Source organism: Phaenicophaeus curvirostris, chromosome 5 (assembly GCF_032191515.1).
Source record: "Phaenicophaeus curvirostris isolate KB17595 chromosome 5, BPBGC_Pcur_1.0, whole genome shotgun sequence".
Classification (NCBI taxonomy): Eukaryota; Metazoa; Chordata; class Aves; order Cuculiformes; family Cuculidae; genus Phaenicophaeus; species Phaenicophaeus curvirostris.
Window position 1 is genome coordinate 45,646,318 of NC_091396.1, and position 17,996 is coordinate 45,664,313.

At 40.2% G+C, this 17,996-nt stretch overlaps 1 protein-coding gene across 1 annotated transcript in view; it reads right to left on the bottom strand.

The window, feature by feature from the left end:
- Window positions 1-1,260: 1,260 nt before the first annotated feature.
- Window positions 1,261-17,996, bottom strand: part of SPTLC2 (serine palmitoyltransferase long chain base subunit 2) — a 79,898-nt gene continuing 63,162 nt past the window's right edge. Inside the window, exons 10-12 of the mRNA XM_069858596.1 lie at window positions 13,234-13,369; window positions 10,941-11,070; window positions 1,261-6,136 (exon numbers count right to left, since the gene is read on the bottom strand). Coding sequence (XP_069714697.1) covers window positions 6,017-6,136; window positions 10,941-11,070; window positions 13,234-13,369 — 386 coding nt within the window. The 3' untranslated portion in view covers window positions 1,261-6,016. The remainder of the gene's footprint in view (window positions 6,137-10,940; window positions 11,071-13,233; window positions 13,370-17,996) is intronic.

Below are 17,996 nucleotides of genomic sequence, written 5' to 3' on the forward strand. Positions count from 1 at the left end.
ACTATAGCTTTTTTTTTTTAAAGTCTTTATTATGCAGAACATAGAATATATTTGAATGGATTCTTTTTCCCGAGCAGTTTTTTTTTCTCCAGTGTTTTTTTTTTAAACATGCATTATAACCTTCTTAAAGCCAATATACCATCTATTTATCTTTTCCCTGCCCACAGAGCATCCAACTTCATGTTAATCCCCAGTGTAAAAAAAATTAGACATCTGGCATAAAATATTGGGGGAAGCCCATTTAAAAATTTTATCTAAAATGTCTTATCTACAAAAAAATCCAATATATATGTACATTATAGCAAGACAGAGGCATAAGAATACAGTGCAATTTCAGATGAAGTGCTGTAACTTGGTAATTCCGCCCAGGGCTTGTGGAAATGTGGGCCACCATTGGCTTTGGGCTGCTAGCCTAAAGCCTCAGGCTCCAGTGTTCCTCTGATCTCTCTCAAACCGGTCTGAAGTTAATATTGCAAGGCTAGCGATGCATTTAGCTTAATATACCATTAGGGGGTAGCAGAAATACTGTCTGAACAGGATGAGAGTTGGAGAAAAACCCCGAATGCTCTACAGCAGTCAAATGATTTGGTATACGTTTCACTTCGCCATGGGTATTTCTGGAACAGCACCAACCCGTGGCATATTCAAGTGAGACCTGTTCACCTGTTGTTGAGGAAATTGATTTGCTAGCTGCCGCTGCTTCTGACATCCCTGACCCTCTCAGTAATTCTCTCACTTTCAGCAGCCCAGGAACAGCAGTGCAAAGAACTGCACTACTTCTGGCCTTTGCATACAGGCACCTCTTCTGCTCCTTAAATAGCTGCTGCTGCTCACCAGGGTCAAACACAAATTGAGCTGAAACTCTCCCTCCCAAGTAAACAGCAGTACATATTGCTTAACTAAGGGCAGAGTATTCTTCCATGGGTTAAAATCCACTGCATTCTTCAAGATCAGTTTTAATTTCAATTCTTCATACCAAGAGTCACAGCTTAAGGCCTTCAACACACCACAGTTGCCATCTCCTTCATCCAGCCCCTTCTAGCGATATAAACGCCACAGCCCAATGTCTGCACCAAACACTTCTCTTTCTAGTGGAAGATAAAGCACAATACTTCACACAAACATCTTATGGTTGTGCTCGAGCTTCACGTCCACATCCCTGAAAAGACGAACAACTGCAAAGGTGGCAATGCTTACAAGAATCAAACCATCACAATGGCATCAGAGTCGGCTTTGTTTGTTTGTTATTTGTTTCTCTCTTCTTTTAAAACCATACTCAAATTGCTCAATGACTGCTGCTTTTCCCAAACAGTGGTCCAATACCACTTGGTTTTCAGGTCCAGCGCCAAAGCCAGCGATGCACCTGCTGAGGGGTCATACTGGGCTCTCCTAGACAGCTCAGTGCTTCACTAGTGTTAAAACAGAACAGACCACACGTACCTCAGATCTCTATGCAGAAGGTGCCACCCACACACATCCCAATATGCTTGACACTTTCACAGGCTGAGTATAAACTGTAAAAAACAGATATGTATAAACTGTACGTATAAACTGTAAAAATTTTGATTGGGCATTGTATACTGGGATAAATCTCCCCCGCTTTCCTTTTCTGCAATGCAGCAAGGGAGCTCATGCATGGCACTCTAGATCCAACGCTGCAAGGTGTTCTTTTAGATGAAATGGAGAGCTCATGCTCACAGCTTTCCTCCAACCTTTTTTACGATCTGTCTCAATGGATAACATGGCTTCTGGACGAGCAAACAGCTGTAAGCCAAATACTTTTCAGAGGCAAAGAAATTAAAATTTGCACAGAAGGAGAGGAAGTGTTCATTTGGTGTGGAAAAGTTTTAGAGGAGTGTCCCTATGCTTGTTCAAGTAGATATGGAAGATCCCTTTACAGCTTAGAATATGATGATTGCCCCTTTTCTCCATTTCTGCTGAGTTGGTACTTGACCCACAGCACAGGGCTGGGTCACTGATTTCAAAGCCACACTCCTCTTTCCTGCTTTGCCTGACAGTGGGTACCACGTCTACGGTCTTAGAGGAAACAGCAAGAGGAGGATGGATGACACAACTCCTTGACTGAATGGCTTCATCATCATAAGATGTTCAGTCAATTCACTCTTGAGTCTTTGCCTAAAGCAGAAGTGTGCTACACCAGTAACCCAAGAACCAGAACAGCTCTTTAAGGATGCTTCTTACAAGGGAAGAAATAGAAAAACTAAAAGTCAAATATACTATATACACAGATACTATACAAAACTTTGTGTCTGGTGAAAAAACAAAAAGCCCTGGATATTTTGACACAAAAAATATGTAGTTTCTTCTCTGCCAAAGAACTAAATAAAAATTATGAATCAGGCTCCTTAAGACAAAGGTCTGCTTGAGAAGGGCAGTTTCTAACGAGAAGCAGATCTCTCACTCTCTGCTGATGCTTGGTAATAGGAGCTTCTCGGTTTTCTTAAGAATAAAAGAATATGGCCATCAGCCTTGAAAACGATAATGGTTTTAAACTCTTTACTCTGCTCAGCAGAGAGAAAATCTTTCTTGCTAAGTTCTTCAGAGAGGTACCGGGAAGGTAACTATTGTAAAATTAAGAGTAAGTTTAGCCAATGTACAGTACAGGGCAAAATCCTTTGTTCAAAAGCAGCCTTCATTTTCTTTTGAATTTTGCATCTCTTAAGAAATACCAGGAGTCATTTTCAATTAGAATGTCTCGGAAAAGTTGGCAAGGACTGAAGTCTATTTCTTAAGCAGCTTTTCTTCCTTTGTGATCTCTCGAAATTGGTTCTTTCATGCACTTCTACTGCCAGGACAAAAAGGAGACAGATTTCTGGTCAGTACATAAATATCAAAGCAGCAATCCATCCTACACATACTGTGACAGCATACATGCTGTAGGTTTGCCTCATATAAACCAGTAGTGGTCTGCTCCTTTGGTTGTGGCAGTGGATTTTTTTAGTAGATGTGAAAAGATTTTCCTGGCTTTCATGCTCAGTGAATTACTAACTTAGAAGTGCAAAGTCCTGGACTTGTAACTTTTTACTTTTTCAGAAGCAGCTTCAACAGGTATCAGACTTTGGCAACATAGGTTGCCCAGAATAAAAACCTCCAGGGGAAGGGGGAGAGGAGTTGCTTCCCCAAAAGGATATGGCAAGGCTGAAATGTAACCGAGCAGTCTGCAAATGCTACTGCCTGAATGATTTCTGAAATGTCTTTGCAACCCAGAATTCAAAGTCATATCCAGACAACATGACAGCAGAAAGATACTAAATGGCAGAAGTTTAGAATGAAACACTTTCTTCAACAAGTGCAAATGGAATCCCAATGGGGACCAGCAATTTTAAAACACTGACCATTTCAGATGTGTTATACAGGAGTTACCTAAATTGCTGAGACTTATCCAGATGTTTTTCTCCCTTCTAAAGACAAGCTGCCCTAAAACTGAAACCCAGAGACAAGATAAAACTTAAGACTTGTAGAACCTATGTTAATCCACTTCTAACTTAATACAACACAGTTTTCAAACTGACTTCACTATGCAGCAGACAAAAGCATGCCGTACATTTAGGAATGCTCAAAACTGCTCCCTACTCATCCAAGCTTATGCCTTCAAGTTGGTCGGTTTTGTCCAAACTTAAAGTCAACAGGACCAGGGCTGTCAACCAAGATCAAGTTAAGAGGACCACAGCTGGAGTCGGGGATTCCTGCACTAACCTCGTCATATTTCCTACTGCAATCCCAGAAGAAAAAAAAAAGCAATAATTCTTTGAGGTAAAGCTTCTTGAAGTCAGAAAGCTAGTCGTCTGCTGGAATGTTAAAGCTAGTCCTGGGCAGAACACAGGCAAGGAAGTAAGCTCATGTAATTTCAGTTTACTCACTCCATGGCCGAACAAGCAAGACTACTCCATAGCTATCACGGCTGCACATACAGGTTACAGACTTCTTGGACCATGCACCCACTTAGCTCTAGAAGGTGAGCAAATCAACATTAGTGGACTAAGACAGGAACAATTATCTGGACCTATTTTGAAACAGTTTTAGTTCTTCTCATCCAATTACATTTCTGAGATGCAATGGTAGAAAGAACAAATGAATGTTTTGAAGCTCCATTATGTTAAAATTGAATTAAGATTTGTAAACACATGAAGACGGATATACGATAAAATAGAAGCCAATTCTGCTTTAATTCACCAGATGTATTTGCAGAAGTGCTTGGTTCTAATGGCCAAAGCATTTCTTTCCTGTTAACTGCAAAATGAACATAAAAGAACTTTAAAAACATCATGGTTTTGCAGCATCAGACAAATCACTTTGGGTTCCATTCAGCTTTAGCATTACGATGAAGAATCTGCTTTAAAAAGCTCTGGTCACCTGCAAACAGCATTGTGTTAACCCAAGCTGAAGAGCAGTCCCAAATCAAATGACACAATGTTAAAGATCTATCTTTGCAGAAACCCTACATGTCTGAAGTATAAAATATAGAAACAAACTACACTGCAACTGACTCCTGTTATAAAGTTTTCCGTACCTCTTCAATGATCCATTCTGTTCACTGAAAGAGTTCAAGATGCAATGACTAAGTAGCAGAAAACCTCCAACGTGTGCTGAAGCAAAAGTGTCTACCTTAAACTTTGATAAGGGTAAGATAGTGTGGAACTTGCAAATAAAGATTCCAGACAGCAACTGGCTCAGTGAACATTAATTTGATCTCACAGTAACAGAAACACAAAAGAATAAAGATGTCAAACTAAGTGCAATTGTGAGGACATTCTCTGTTCAGGGAAGGCTACACAGACATGGAACTGCCAACTGAGACTGTTGGCTAGTTGAAATGTAATGTATGATACAAGATCCAAGCTGCCTACACTCTTTGCATAAAAGTCTTGCACAACAAGGCCAGCGAAGAACAACTCATATGACAAGAAACAATGAATTGGACTGGCAAAGGGTAGCAATCAGTCTTTTATAGGTCTGCATGAAGTAAGTGGTTCTCCTAACAGTCATCCATTTTACAGGCCTGCTCATTGACGGACTCTGATCCCAAAAAGCAGAAGGCTTGCTATGGTTTACTTAATACCAAGAACACCCTTCTAGAACTTAGTAGTCACTTGTTCATAGTTTTATGGTATTTCTAAAGCAAGAGCAATTAACCTGCAGATGAGAAAGCAACAAACACTAATCCCACCCTTTTTTTTTTAAAACAGAAGTACGTCAGAAGGAAGACAAAACACAGACCATTTTGAAAAAAACCCCCTAAAACCAAAACAACAAAACCCCTCTCCATCACTCACCCTATATCAAGAGGACAATTAGTGTCAAAACCAGGAGACAATCTGGTATTCATACTGGGAAGGAAAAGAGGCTAGAGTCCCAGAAGTCCTTCTGCCTGTGGTTTACAAAACTAAATAATGTTTGGGAACAATGGTCCTGTCAGTGACATGTCAACAACACATTTATTTTAAAAAGGCTAAATTCAAGTTTTAAACACAAGTAACTGCAAAAGAAAAAAACCAAAAACCCCTTTGGTTGATTATCCATCTTGTTAAATATGTCAAAGTTAGCAATCAACAGTTTCTCTAGGAAGTCTCCAATAACAGACAGGTCAGCTCATTCCTTACTGGGAAGGTCAGACACCTAGCAGTGACACTGGAAATGCTCATATGCCAGCGTCACACATGCTCACAACATCTCAGCCAGCATTTGCAAGGCTAATGGTGCATACACAGTCTGAGCTGATCAGCCACAGCCAATTTGGGTTGCTGTGAACTCATTGAGACAAATAAATAAAAAAGCAACAAGAAAAAATAAAGCCAAGCACCTCTAGGGCCAGACCCTGAAGACACAGGAATCAAAGCTTTTTTTTCTCTCCTCTCCCTATTTACAAAATGCCATGTAGAGCTGATGTGCCCACTTCAGTACTGTGAGGAAATGTCTTATGCTAAGCAGTCATAAGTGTGTTCATGGACGCTGAATGCCATGGAGTGTCCCTCCCACCAGAGCACACAGAAGGAGTTCAGTCTTCCGTTTCTTCATACGTTGTCTCATCAAACGGCCGGTCCAAGAGAGGTACCAAACGGTGACGGGAATATTTCACTTGCAAAAGGTCCCCAACTTCATTGATTTCTTTTAAAGCCTGAGGAATAAACCACAGTAGATCAGCAGGGGAAAGATGCAAACAAGCTACTAGCACATCTTCTTTTTTGCATGCCTGCAGACCACTACGACAGCCATTTTACTTAAGTGAGATTTTAATGCACTAGAAGTCTGTTGCTTCAGAGATGCACAGGATTTGGTTTTGATTTCAGTGTTTAGAAGTCTTGAGACCAAGTGAGCAGCACTAGTCACTCAATCAAGATGACTCTGCACCCAACATGACTACTCCAAGTCCGAAAAACATGTTGAGGTTTGAATTCTCTTTATGTATCATTCAGTATGAGGACAACATGTGCGTTACTATACCACTTCTGACCTACTGTATTTTTTAAATTGCAAGATAGCAAAATGCAAACTGCAGTATTGTTCTAAGAAGTTTTATTGATGCATTTGTTATATCTACACTTGTTTGGTTTGCATTGTCCATACAAAGCTTGCATTTCTAGTTGTATAACATAAACAACATCACATGGGAGGTTTTTGCCAGCCAGTCTAAAGAATAAAAGCACTACAGGCTGCCCAGGAAAGTTGTAGTTGTAGAACACATCCCTGGATGGAGCCTTGGGCAGCCTGATCTAGTGGGAGGTGTCCCTGCCCATGGCAGGGGGGTTGGAATTTGATCATCTTCAAGGTCCCTTCCAACTCAAACCATTCTATGATTCTACTCTGCATAGGATCCCAAGCATTTTCTCCTAAGAAAGCCAATCCCACTGACTGAGGTTGCCACAAAGACAACACTGAGGCAACTGATGGCCTAGAGCACTGCTGGTGAGCTAACAAAATCTTTCACCAGTTCAACCTGAACGCAAACGTTATGAAGTCTACCAGAGATCAAACATCTGCTAGCGTAAGAAATGAGGAAAGTCCCAGCTCTGTTAATCTTACTTTCTTTATATTTCCATCTCTTGGATAAGACATTGGTTCACAATAGGTCTGTTAAAAGTCAAACCTTAAGCTTCACTTCATTTCTCTACCCAACACTCCTGGAGTAAGGTGTAAAATAAAACAGTTGCTGCAGACAAATCTGCAACAGTACCTGATGCCAATTATCTTACATAGGCAAGGGACAAAGAAATTAGTTCAGAAGAAGACTTTCAAGTCCAATGTAATTTTTGAACTCAAAGGCTGGCATTCTTCACTTTGAATTGTAAATTTACTCAGAGAGGTACATTCCTTCAGAATGCCACTAATTCAACATTAATGTTCCAATTTTAACATGTTCTGGGTCAAATGACTGTCTCTTGAGAATAGCTGGCAGACGGGGGTTAATATCCCTACATGCTTTTCCTTCCTGGATAGATAATTCAAGTTTTTGTTTCTTTAAACACCGGCCCCTCATGCTTGTTTTATCTGGCAGCAAGAACCTCTCCACTCTAAAATCTGGGGGAGCAACAAACCCAGAAGTTGGACCTGGGTAAAAACAAAACAAAAAAGCATGGGCACAGTTTGCCAGGGCTTTAAGTAAAGACTCCATATGGAAACAATTTAAGATTGAGTTTCTGTTGAAAGAGTCTGTTAACTGTTATTCTTGAATGCAGATTTAGGATTTTATTAATTTAAAACAAAAAGGACCACGTGACCAGCAAAGACTACAAAGGAAATGGCACTGGTGAACTCTGACTTCAGGAAAGTGTAATATATTTTTCATCACTGAAAAGAAAGCACCAGCCCACAGGGATGCAGGTTATGAGGGACCTCACTCTGATCCTGAGCCAAATATTTTCAGGCAAGGAAGTTTTATTTACATAAAACAGTTAAAACTGTAACTGAGAACTGTTCCCCATCATGTGGGTTTATTTAATAAGAACAAGGAAGCATTACAAATACCAGCATTTACAAGACAAGCTTCTCTTCCCTGTGCTCCAAACCCGGATAAATTTTGTTTAGAAAAATTGCCCTAACAGGCCTTGTTAGCACCCATGAAAATACAGACAGGGTACCAAGTTCACCCCTCTGTCACTGACTTGAAGAAGCTTTCTTCCAACTCTCTCCAAGTCTATTAATTCCTTTTTTTTTCCCCCTTCTGGATATTGTTGCCACAAGTCAGCAGAGGGATAAGATCTGAGGGTTGCCTTAATGATTAGCTGCCTGAAATCAAATCTTTTTTCACTATATCACAAGAAAACACAACACAGTCACTGACACAAAGACACTCCTTATGAACTCCTCTTGCCAATGTTCCGAGTTCAGAGTGTGCAGCTGTTTTGAACCTTAAAGCGGATTACACTAACTTGGACCAAAGCCTCCACATACTGAGCTAAATCAGGATTTCTTCACTCACTTCAAAATTCACACCTCATTTTGTCCTGGATTAATTTTCTTAGGCAGACAAGGCCTAATACATTAAACAAGCATTTCCTCAATTGAGCACATTTAGCACCTACAGAGGTACTCTAAAAATGAGTCCTTAGAGTTAAATGAACAAAACTTGAAACATTTTCTGGAAACCAGAAAGACTTGTAAGTGTATTGACAGGAAAAGAGCTTTTTTTTTAAGCAGAGTAATAAAAGTTAAAGATTGGTGTTGGAAGAGAGCAAGTCTAGTACTCATGTAGACCCTGCAAAAGCAGCTTGTAACAGTAAAGATTCCAGGTAGTCACTAAGAGAGGAGATCAAGAATCTAACTGGCAGCAAGATTGCACGATTGCTTAGTTAGGGCCAGCACATCAAGTCTGCAAACCAAGCTACAACTGAATTTGTGCAACAATATGATTTCAGAAACTTCATCTTTCTTTCTTTTCCTTTCTCCCACCTCCTTCCCATTCTTTCTCCCATGTCCACCTGGCCAAGCAGCTGGGAAGGGACTCTAAGCAGGCTGTTGTTGGAGTGTCAGGTCAGAATCTCTCAGATTTTACAGGGCAGAAACAACTTGGAAGCAGCAAATGCAACACCAAAGATACATAGCAGGTTATTTAACTGATACAGAACAACACTACATATACATTAACAAACTGCATATACCACTTCCTTACTATTTACACTGGACATGATTTCCCCTTCGTAACTCCATGATGACTACTCCCAATCACCTCCTTGTCCATGATATGTCTGGAAATAGTTTCAAGGATATTTTTTCTCCATCATCTTCCCAAGGATCAATGTAAGGCTTCTCAATCTGCAGTTCCTCAAATCACAATCTTGCCCTTCTGGAAGTCATCAGTGACATTTGCTTTCTTCCAAACCCCCGTCACCATTACCTTCCAAAAATGATAATCAAGAGTGGCCTTGCAGCGATAGCCAGCTCCGTCCCTGCACTTGGGCATGCATCCCATCAGGTCCCACAGAACTGTGTATATTCAGTTTAAGTGTTCTGTTATTTGATCCTCATTGACACCAACAGTGAATCTCCATCGCTACATATTTTTCCACTAACCTTGTGGGTCCAGGATTCCTGAGGGCAAGTCTCATCAGTAAAGACTGAGGCAACAAAGGCACTGAGTATCCTGGCCTCTTGCATGTGATCTGTCACCTGATCCCTATGCTATTCGGCAGCAGCCCCACATTTTGTCTATTCTCCCTTTTGCTACTAATAGCCACTTAAATGCCCTGACTGCTGCACTTCATGTCCTTTGACAGAATTAGCTCCAGGTGGACTTTGGCTTTCCTGACCCCATCCCTGCATGCTCAGGGCTCTCTCTATTCCCCTTTGTCACCTGTCCATCTTACATGGGGCTTATACATCTCTTTTACATGCAGCTCTTATACACTTTCATTTTATGCTTTTGTTGGTTTGTTCATCTGTGCAGGCTTTCCCACTGCATTCGCTCTCCCGTAAGTCAGTATGGACCATTTTTCAGGGGGGATGGAGTGTGAGAATCAACCATCTGTCCTTGACACCTCCTCTCTTCAGCACCAAATCCTATGGGATTCTTTCAAGCATGTCTCTGAACAGGACAGTCTACTCTTCTGAGTCTAATGTTGTGACTCAACCTAGCTTAGGTTCCAAGTCATAGAACAGCAAAGTGGGGAAGAAACCCACAATGCAGAACTCTGACAGAGCCAAAGACAGCCTGTGCACACGTTCATCAAAGAAGATGATTCAGAAGACTCAAAAGTGAATGTGGTTACCACATCAAAACATACTAAGGATAGTTGGGCTTGTTCATATAATCCCCTTTCAACTACTTTAGTCAGAGTGTAACTTCTATCTTGAATTCTTAAGGCAGCAGCTATGATGCAGGCCTCCTTAGAGGCCACTTCCATTCCTGATGGAACATGTTTAGTGCATGCATGAGTCAGCAAGGCATTACATGTGGCACAGACTCATTTAGGACAGGATCATTTAAGATATGTTGCTCTGAAGCTGTAAACAAGAACTGGAATAGTAATCTTTGGTTTAAATATATCTCACTGGTAATCATGTCTTGAGGTTTGCACTTGCTTTTGAGAAAAATACAGATGTTTTAGGGGTTCTCAGGCTTATTTTTTTTTTCTTACCTTCTGCATCTACAGTCTGAAGAAACAGATTTTTTTTCCTTCTAAACGTTTCACTGGGAGGTAGAGCCTCTTAAGAGGGGAGAAAGCATTATCTCAAAGGAATGAGACTTCCTCTCATATCATTTAAAACAGTTAAAGAAAGTCCCTGAGATTTACTGTAGGTAGCCATTCTGCATTGTGAATTAAGGAAAGAGAAGTGCAGTCATTGCCAGCTCTGCTACACAATGCTTTGAACATTAGGTTCAAGTCATTTGTGTACTAAACACTGAAACAGTCTACAAAATACAGACAACTGTTGTATCTGTTAATAGAAGGCATGAGCAAAGGAAGACAAGATGAGACACTTACTGTATCAAGCATCTCTTTGGTATGAGCTGCAGACAAACAGAATCTGGCTCTGGACTCGATGATGGGGGTGGCAGGGAAGCCCACAACCACAACACCAATGTTCCGTTTCAGCATCTCACGCCCAAATGCACTGCCAGGGAGAACAAGGAAAATTGTCAGAATGATATTCTTGGAGGCAAAGCAGCAGCAGTAGCATGAAGGTCTCAGTATGTTAACCCATACCACCTTTTGTTGAAGCAAGCCTGTTAGACCACAATTTGGAGCTTCCAGTGCTTTTAGAGGAAGAACGCCTGATCACAGTAGCTTTTTTAAATTCAATCCCAAGGTGGTCCTCCTCAAAAGGTTCCACTGTATTAAGTTCTAACAAAGCTGAAAGATTATATGTGGCAGAGGTAGGTCTTTTAGCAGAATGTTTCTGAATGGATTTGTAACCTAAGCTTAGAAATCTTTCAGACTGCAAAGAGGGATTTTGGCTCAGTAGTCTGACTACACAAGGAATCCCCCATGCTGTAACTCCCCAAAGTAGATGCTTCTGTAGTTTCAAGATGGTTTGGTTTTGCCAATTTAATTCAACTAAAGTGCATTATGGTGTCCCAGAAGGTACCACTTCTTAAGCGTCTGTCATAGGAACCACTGAGTCGCCATACTAAATTGAGATAATCTAATCTGACAGCAAATATTTTTAAGGAAGGTAAAAAACCCTTCATACAACTGAAACACAGTATCTTCAAGAAAATAATTTTTTATGAGGCTTAAAGAAATTAGCAGCTGTGACTTATGTGAGGAGACACATGAAGATCTAGATCTTTTCCATAATGGCAGTGCAATTGTGAATGTTCCTACATGCCACAGGAAATGGTTAGTGCTTTTTATGTGAGGAGACACATGAAGTTCTAGATCTTTTCCATAACGGCAGTGCAATTGTGAATGTTCCTACATGCCACAGGAAATGGTTAGCGCTTTTTGAATTCTCCTTAAGTTCATTATTACTTCTGAAGACAAGTGGCTTAAAGACACATAAAATTAACATCCTTTTACTAGGTTTACATTTTCTGCCTTCTACTTCTTCTAAAACTATTTTCCTTATAAACAGGTGCACCCTGATACACTTAATTTTGTACCCATTTAGCACTCAAATTATTTTAAGAACAGACTACAAGAGACAAAGAAAAGATGAAGTAGACCAAATGTAGATCCTAAGGACCAACTCATGTTACAGCTCTGTGTTCTTGCTTGTTTCTAAGTAAGTTACTGGCCCAACTGCTCAGGTAATAAACATTTCCAGGGAAAAGATTGTACTGACTGGTAAAGTATCTGTGCAGTAAAACCAGTACACCCCTGTGTGCTGGACTCACACTGCACACTACAGTACTCAAAGGCTACAGGCATTTTGCATTTGTTTATACTGAGAAGGGTGGAGGAAGACTATATACTAGCTTCACAAAGAGTGCTGGAAGATGTTTTCTCTCACAGAACCACAGTGCTTAGCCAGACTGAAGCCTAACTGAGCTAGAAGAGCACTACAGGTGTTCAGTATGACTTAAAATGAAGCTATGCTTTCCAAATTCAAAAGTGCTGGTTGAGTACTGCATTATACACACACATTGTAAAGCAGCTATCAAAGCCAAGTTGTCCTAGAAACCAGGCTTTTATGTTGCAAATTTAAAAACATATACATTATATCCCACTTGCAGACTCTTAGCCTTAATTATCCACACAGCAGCCCACAAGTTCATAACCATTTTTAAAGCTATATGTTACAGTTCTATTAGCACTTACAATAACAACACCTGAACTATTAAATCCAGACCTCTTAAAACTCTTGGAATTCATCAAATACAGGTGGTTGTGTCCCACTGTGTCCCATTGACCTGTTTTTTCCTTTGTTTAATTTTCAGAGTTCACCTGTGGAACTGTTCACTGCTTCTGATCCAGGAGCTGGTTGAAAGATTCCTCCAGTGACTTTTAATGTTATTTTCCGTTCAATTTCAGCTTCTTTTTGGCACATATATACACTTTACATATATATAAATTGGAAAAAAACCCACTAACTTTTAAAACATGGTATGTGGTGATAAAATTGCTTCCCTTAAGTGCTTTCTTGCTGCCTCAAGCTACAAGACCTGATTTTCTCAAGATCGCTTATAGGAAATTTCCATGTTTTATAAGACTCAGTAACGATCATAAAAGTAAAAATCAAACCAGACTTTTCTTACATTTAAACAAGCCTTAATATTCTTGTACCACTCTACCTTTAAAGATGATGGATGGAAAGTTTTTGTGTCAAACCTACCCAATTTTTGCTGGCATGTACAGCATCAGAGGCACAACAGGAGAATCTTCATTTCCATAGATGATAAAACCCATCTCTTTCAGTCGTCTCCTGAAATACCTTGTGTTTTCTGCTAGCTGCTGCACACGTGCTTTCCCTAGAAAAGAAATTTAAGATAAGACTGTGAACATAATAGTCCTAAATCACACTTGTAGCTGCAACAGAAGACCTCTAGCTATAGCATAGGTTATGAATGTAACCATTGTGCTTATGGAAGTGTTAAAATTAAATGCAAACCAGAATTCACAGTTTCTTCTCCCTCGTGTAATCAAGCTTAACTACTTATTTTCTGATAAGACTGTAGCTAAATGGACTAAGACAAGCATAACCATCAAGTCTAAACATTCCCTCAGTTTTCCGTATCAGGTTATCATCAGGAGGTACCTGGAAAAACAGGATAGTTACTTGCTTTTAAACAAGATGCAAAATTTGCTTGACATTCACTTTGAATAATTAATGGAAACATTAAATCAGCTGAAGCTGTTTTCCATGATTTATCCTGCTTGTCTGTATTGATGGAAATTACTATTTTCCTCCTTAGATTGGCTTGCTGAACTGATCATGTGGCTGCTCCCCAACTTCTTCAGCAGAAGTTAGCTGGGTTTCAACTAAAAAGGCGAATTCTCATAAGCCAGCTTACTTCAAACAAGCAACAGTAGCTAATTTATCATGTATTCAGCCAATTCTGTACTGATTTTTTTATCGACATTGTTCAAAACTAGCACACAGGACATTAGACAGCGCATATAATTTAAATATTCCAGCTATTCAGATACACATAGGACAACCTGTTTATCAGTTCATTAAATTCTAGTCTAGTAGTGTACTACATTTCTGTGTTGTCCAGAAAAAGATATACAACGTTCACCTAAGCAGATGATAATGCATTTCTGATCAACTAGTACTCTAATATGCTTAAGAGGTTAAACCCTATGTCACTGATGAGACTATGACAGGTAATATTTATAATTACTTGTCTCTGGTCCACAGAGTATATTTCTGAATAACTGATTAACCAAACATTGCCTTCATCAGATGGGTGATTCATATCCTGATGCATTAAATCTATAGCAGCACAGATCGATGCCACATAGTGAATGGCTGCTAGACATTATTCATCTTCCTTTAAAGTTGTAGATAATGTAAGGTGATTAACCAAAAGGAAGATCAGGCCTCAAAGAAACACCCACACAGCTATGCTCCAGGCCAGAACAAATGTAATTTTAAGAACTAATATAGTTTTCATTGCCAAGAGTATTAGACAATCCACCCACAACCATGCAATCAAAGGCAACAATCCCATCAAAGGCAAAGCATAAGAAAAAATGATGAAACCTGTTAAGTTTGCAAAACTTTGCCTATCATTAGTGGGCAGGAGCTGGTATTTTTAACAGCATTCACTGCCATTTAAGGCACCTCTCCTCTTCCTCCCTTAAGAACATTATTTCATAATCTTTTCTCCCCCAGAGTTTCTGCAGACGCCTAAATTCCTCTTCCTCAAAAAGCAGTAAGACTTCAGTAAAACACGAAGGCATCTTGTGCTTATGAAACTTATTTTTTAACTGGCTTACATCAGATCAGATCCTCTAGTGGAGACCCAGCTTTCTGTTATGCTTTCAGACCATTTACTTGGTTATTTTAAATACCACAGGCTGCAAAGTGAAGTTGAAAAAAATAAAACCTCCAACAAAATAAAAAGAAACAGGCCTACTGCAGGATACTACAGATAGTGGGCCAGATGCTACTACTTGCACTTGTAACACTGAGACAATCAAAACCACAAATGTCCACAGCCACCTATGTGTACAACAAAGCTACTATGGTCCCTTCTGAGAAAGTGGCATATGCATATCTGCTATACAGAAATGCACAACTTCTGACAACATTTCAAGCCAGTGATGTACGATCTTACCAAAATAAGCACAAGCTGTAAGGTAACATATACAGCTAGATACAACTGCTGTGAACAGCCCCTCTCCCACAAACAGGAATGCAGTTTCTCCCGTACATTCTCTCCATGCTTCCATAAAGCATGGAATTTACAGTGCTTCAGGCAGAAGGAACTTCAGCACACCTTTATAGTCTTCCCCTCTATAGTCACAACCCTACCCAAATTGTTGAGAGCCTTCCAGGCTAAAGATTAAAGAGCAACCTTAATTTGTAGTTGGCAATCACTTCAGTCTTCCTTAAACTCTTTCCCATAAAGAGGTATGATTCTAGATTTGTCCGTATAGACTGAAGAGAGCTTCGAGATGTAAACAAATTTCATGCACAAATCTTTCAGTTCTCCAGAAGTGTAATCATCTACAACAGCAACTAATAGATTTGGAAGACACTTGCCTTGTTCAGGTTTATGGGACTCAAAAGCCTCTCTGCTTTTGCTCCACCCCAGAACCATCAGTCAATTTAATGAAATTATTACCTCTCTAAAAATTCATCGCCATGGCTACAACAATATTACTAGGAACCTGAAAACTTATTTAGTGGTATCTTCTCACTACCCACCTGTCACTCCCTTCTAAAGGGAACTGTAGTCATAGTGAAGCAAAGCACCAGGAATTGAACAAGAGCTGGGCACTGGTTCCTTGTCCCTTGCTTTCCTTTTTCTCTGCATTCTGTGCAACTACTTTTCTCTGCACTTAAACTCAGTCTCTTATTCCACTACAAAATCCTGGACTTGAAGAATGATGCCACAAGCTAACTGGAAAAGGTTTGCAATATCATGCAAAAAGCATCCACCCAGTCTTCATCTCTGTTAACATCTGGTGTCTCAGCCCCACTGGTACACGCTAGCATAGCAGGTTAACTTCTACTACAGTTTTAACATGTTTTCTGTGACCACAAAGGCGAACCAAGCAGTGCCTGGAGACAGCAGTGACTGTGTACCAGTGCTAATGTCACTTGCACCCAAGCAGCGCTTGAGCATTCAGACAGGACCTCAAAATCCCTTCCCATCCCAAATGTCATCAGAAGCTCAGAGCTCTGTCCATGTCTGCTCAACCGTAGGCCTAGAAAGCCTGCCAGGACTACAGTGACCCTCCAAGCAGCTGGCTTTCTGGGCAGTATGCAGCTTCATTTTAAGACTACGCAAAGAAGGCCAGCTCAGACACCATCCTGCCAATTTTTCTCACACAGGAGTTGTGCAATGATTCTGGTAACATCCTTTCATCTAAGAAAATGGCATGTGATGACCTTCAGGGAGGAAAGGAAAGGGGAAAGAAAAGGAGGATTACTGGAACAGAGTTTTCAAAAGGCTAGAAAACTTGAACTCCTTATCAGACCAAATGATCTGAAGTTCCTTACGGGTCCTATAAATATCTTCAACTAGCTACTGACAGACCTATGCTGGAATTAAAAGATTGACTAACAGCAGCTTCTTTGCTTCTGTACTCACTTGCAAAATTACTGCAGTCATAACATTGCTTTTAGCAGTTTGGACATTCATTCTAAAGCCCACACTTATCCCCTGAAGAACATGCTGCCATAGTATCAGAAGTAGAAGTCACATGCCACCTAAAGGAAAGAAACACTTTCCTTTTATCATTCTTAACTCAGAGGTGTAGTTGAGTGGATTCAGCAGAGAAAGAAAAGAGAACAGAAAAGAAATGCAACAACTGCATCTGTTTGGATAGCTAAGATGGGATGAATATTTATAGCTGACAGTTTGAGACAAGAAACATGCTTTTACTTGACATAACCTTATACCAGTTCAAGATAACAGGCAGTTGCTTTAAATCGGCATTGCTCATTCTCATACCAACGTTTGTTTTACCGTACAACTTAAGTGCAGAATATATGGCACAGAGCTGCAGCCCTCCCACCCCAGGTAGTACTAACCACATGTGAACTCCTAGATCAGGAGCAGCTTTGCTGAAAGTCACTTGGAGCTCCTCTCACACCTTCACTCTAAGGCCTGCCTGTAACGTCATAGTTATCAGCTCTACGTGGCCAAGAACGCCAAACACATGCTTTTGCATTTATAAGCAACTTAACTCCATTTGGCAGAACAGACAAGTCAGTCAAGTTTTAGTTTCTGCAGGAGAAGGGTTCAGTGTCACCAGCTGAGCCCATACAACAAGTAATGACTGACCAATTCTTATTTCTATCATTCTTCCAATACTTAGCATGTATCTTCCAATACAAACAGAAAAATTCTGCCCGCTTCTAAACAAGCTTCAAAAGATGGTGCTTCTAGATTTCTGCTGAGGGAGAGCATTTCTCTTTTCTGACGTTTTACGATATATGAAGAGTGGCATATCAAGTCTTATAAATACGTAACAAGGGATGCAATAATCAAAAAATGCAGCTAGCGTCTTCCTGGAAACCCACTCCACCAAACACCCTAGAGAAAGTGCTTGATTATGAATCTAAAGGCACATGAGATGCTTATGCCTCTGCAACCCTGGTGGAAAGTAAATTCGTATCTCTGCCAGGACAGATTCCCACGGGCTAAGAGAATTATACTTCATCACTTGTGAAGGCCTCTGCTTTAGAGGTCATGTTGCTCAGACAGACAAACCTTACAGTGAAAACATTATCTAGGAGATATTTAAACTTCGTGGAGAAGAAATTAGGTTGATACTTTCCCTCAGTTATCTGCAGAATAAAAAAAGAGGATGCATACTCCACCAAATCAGATATAAAATCCACTCACAATACGTTTACCAGTGAGGCATATGAACACCTTTATTTAGTTTCACTGCTCTTCACATTACAGAATCTGA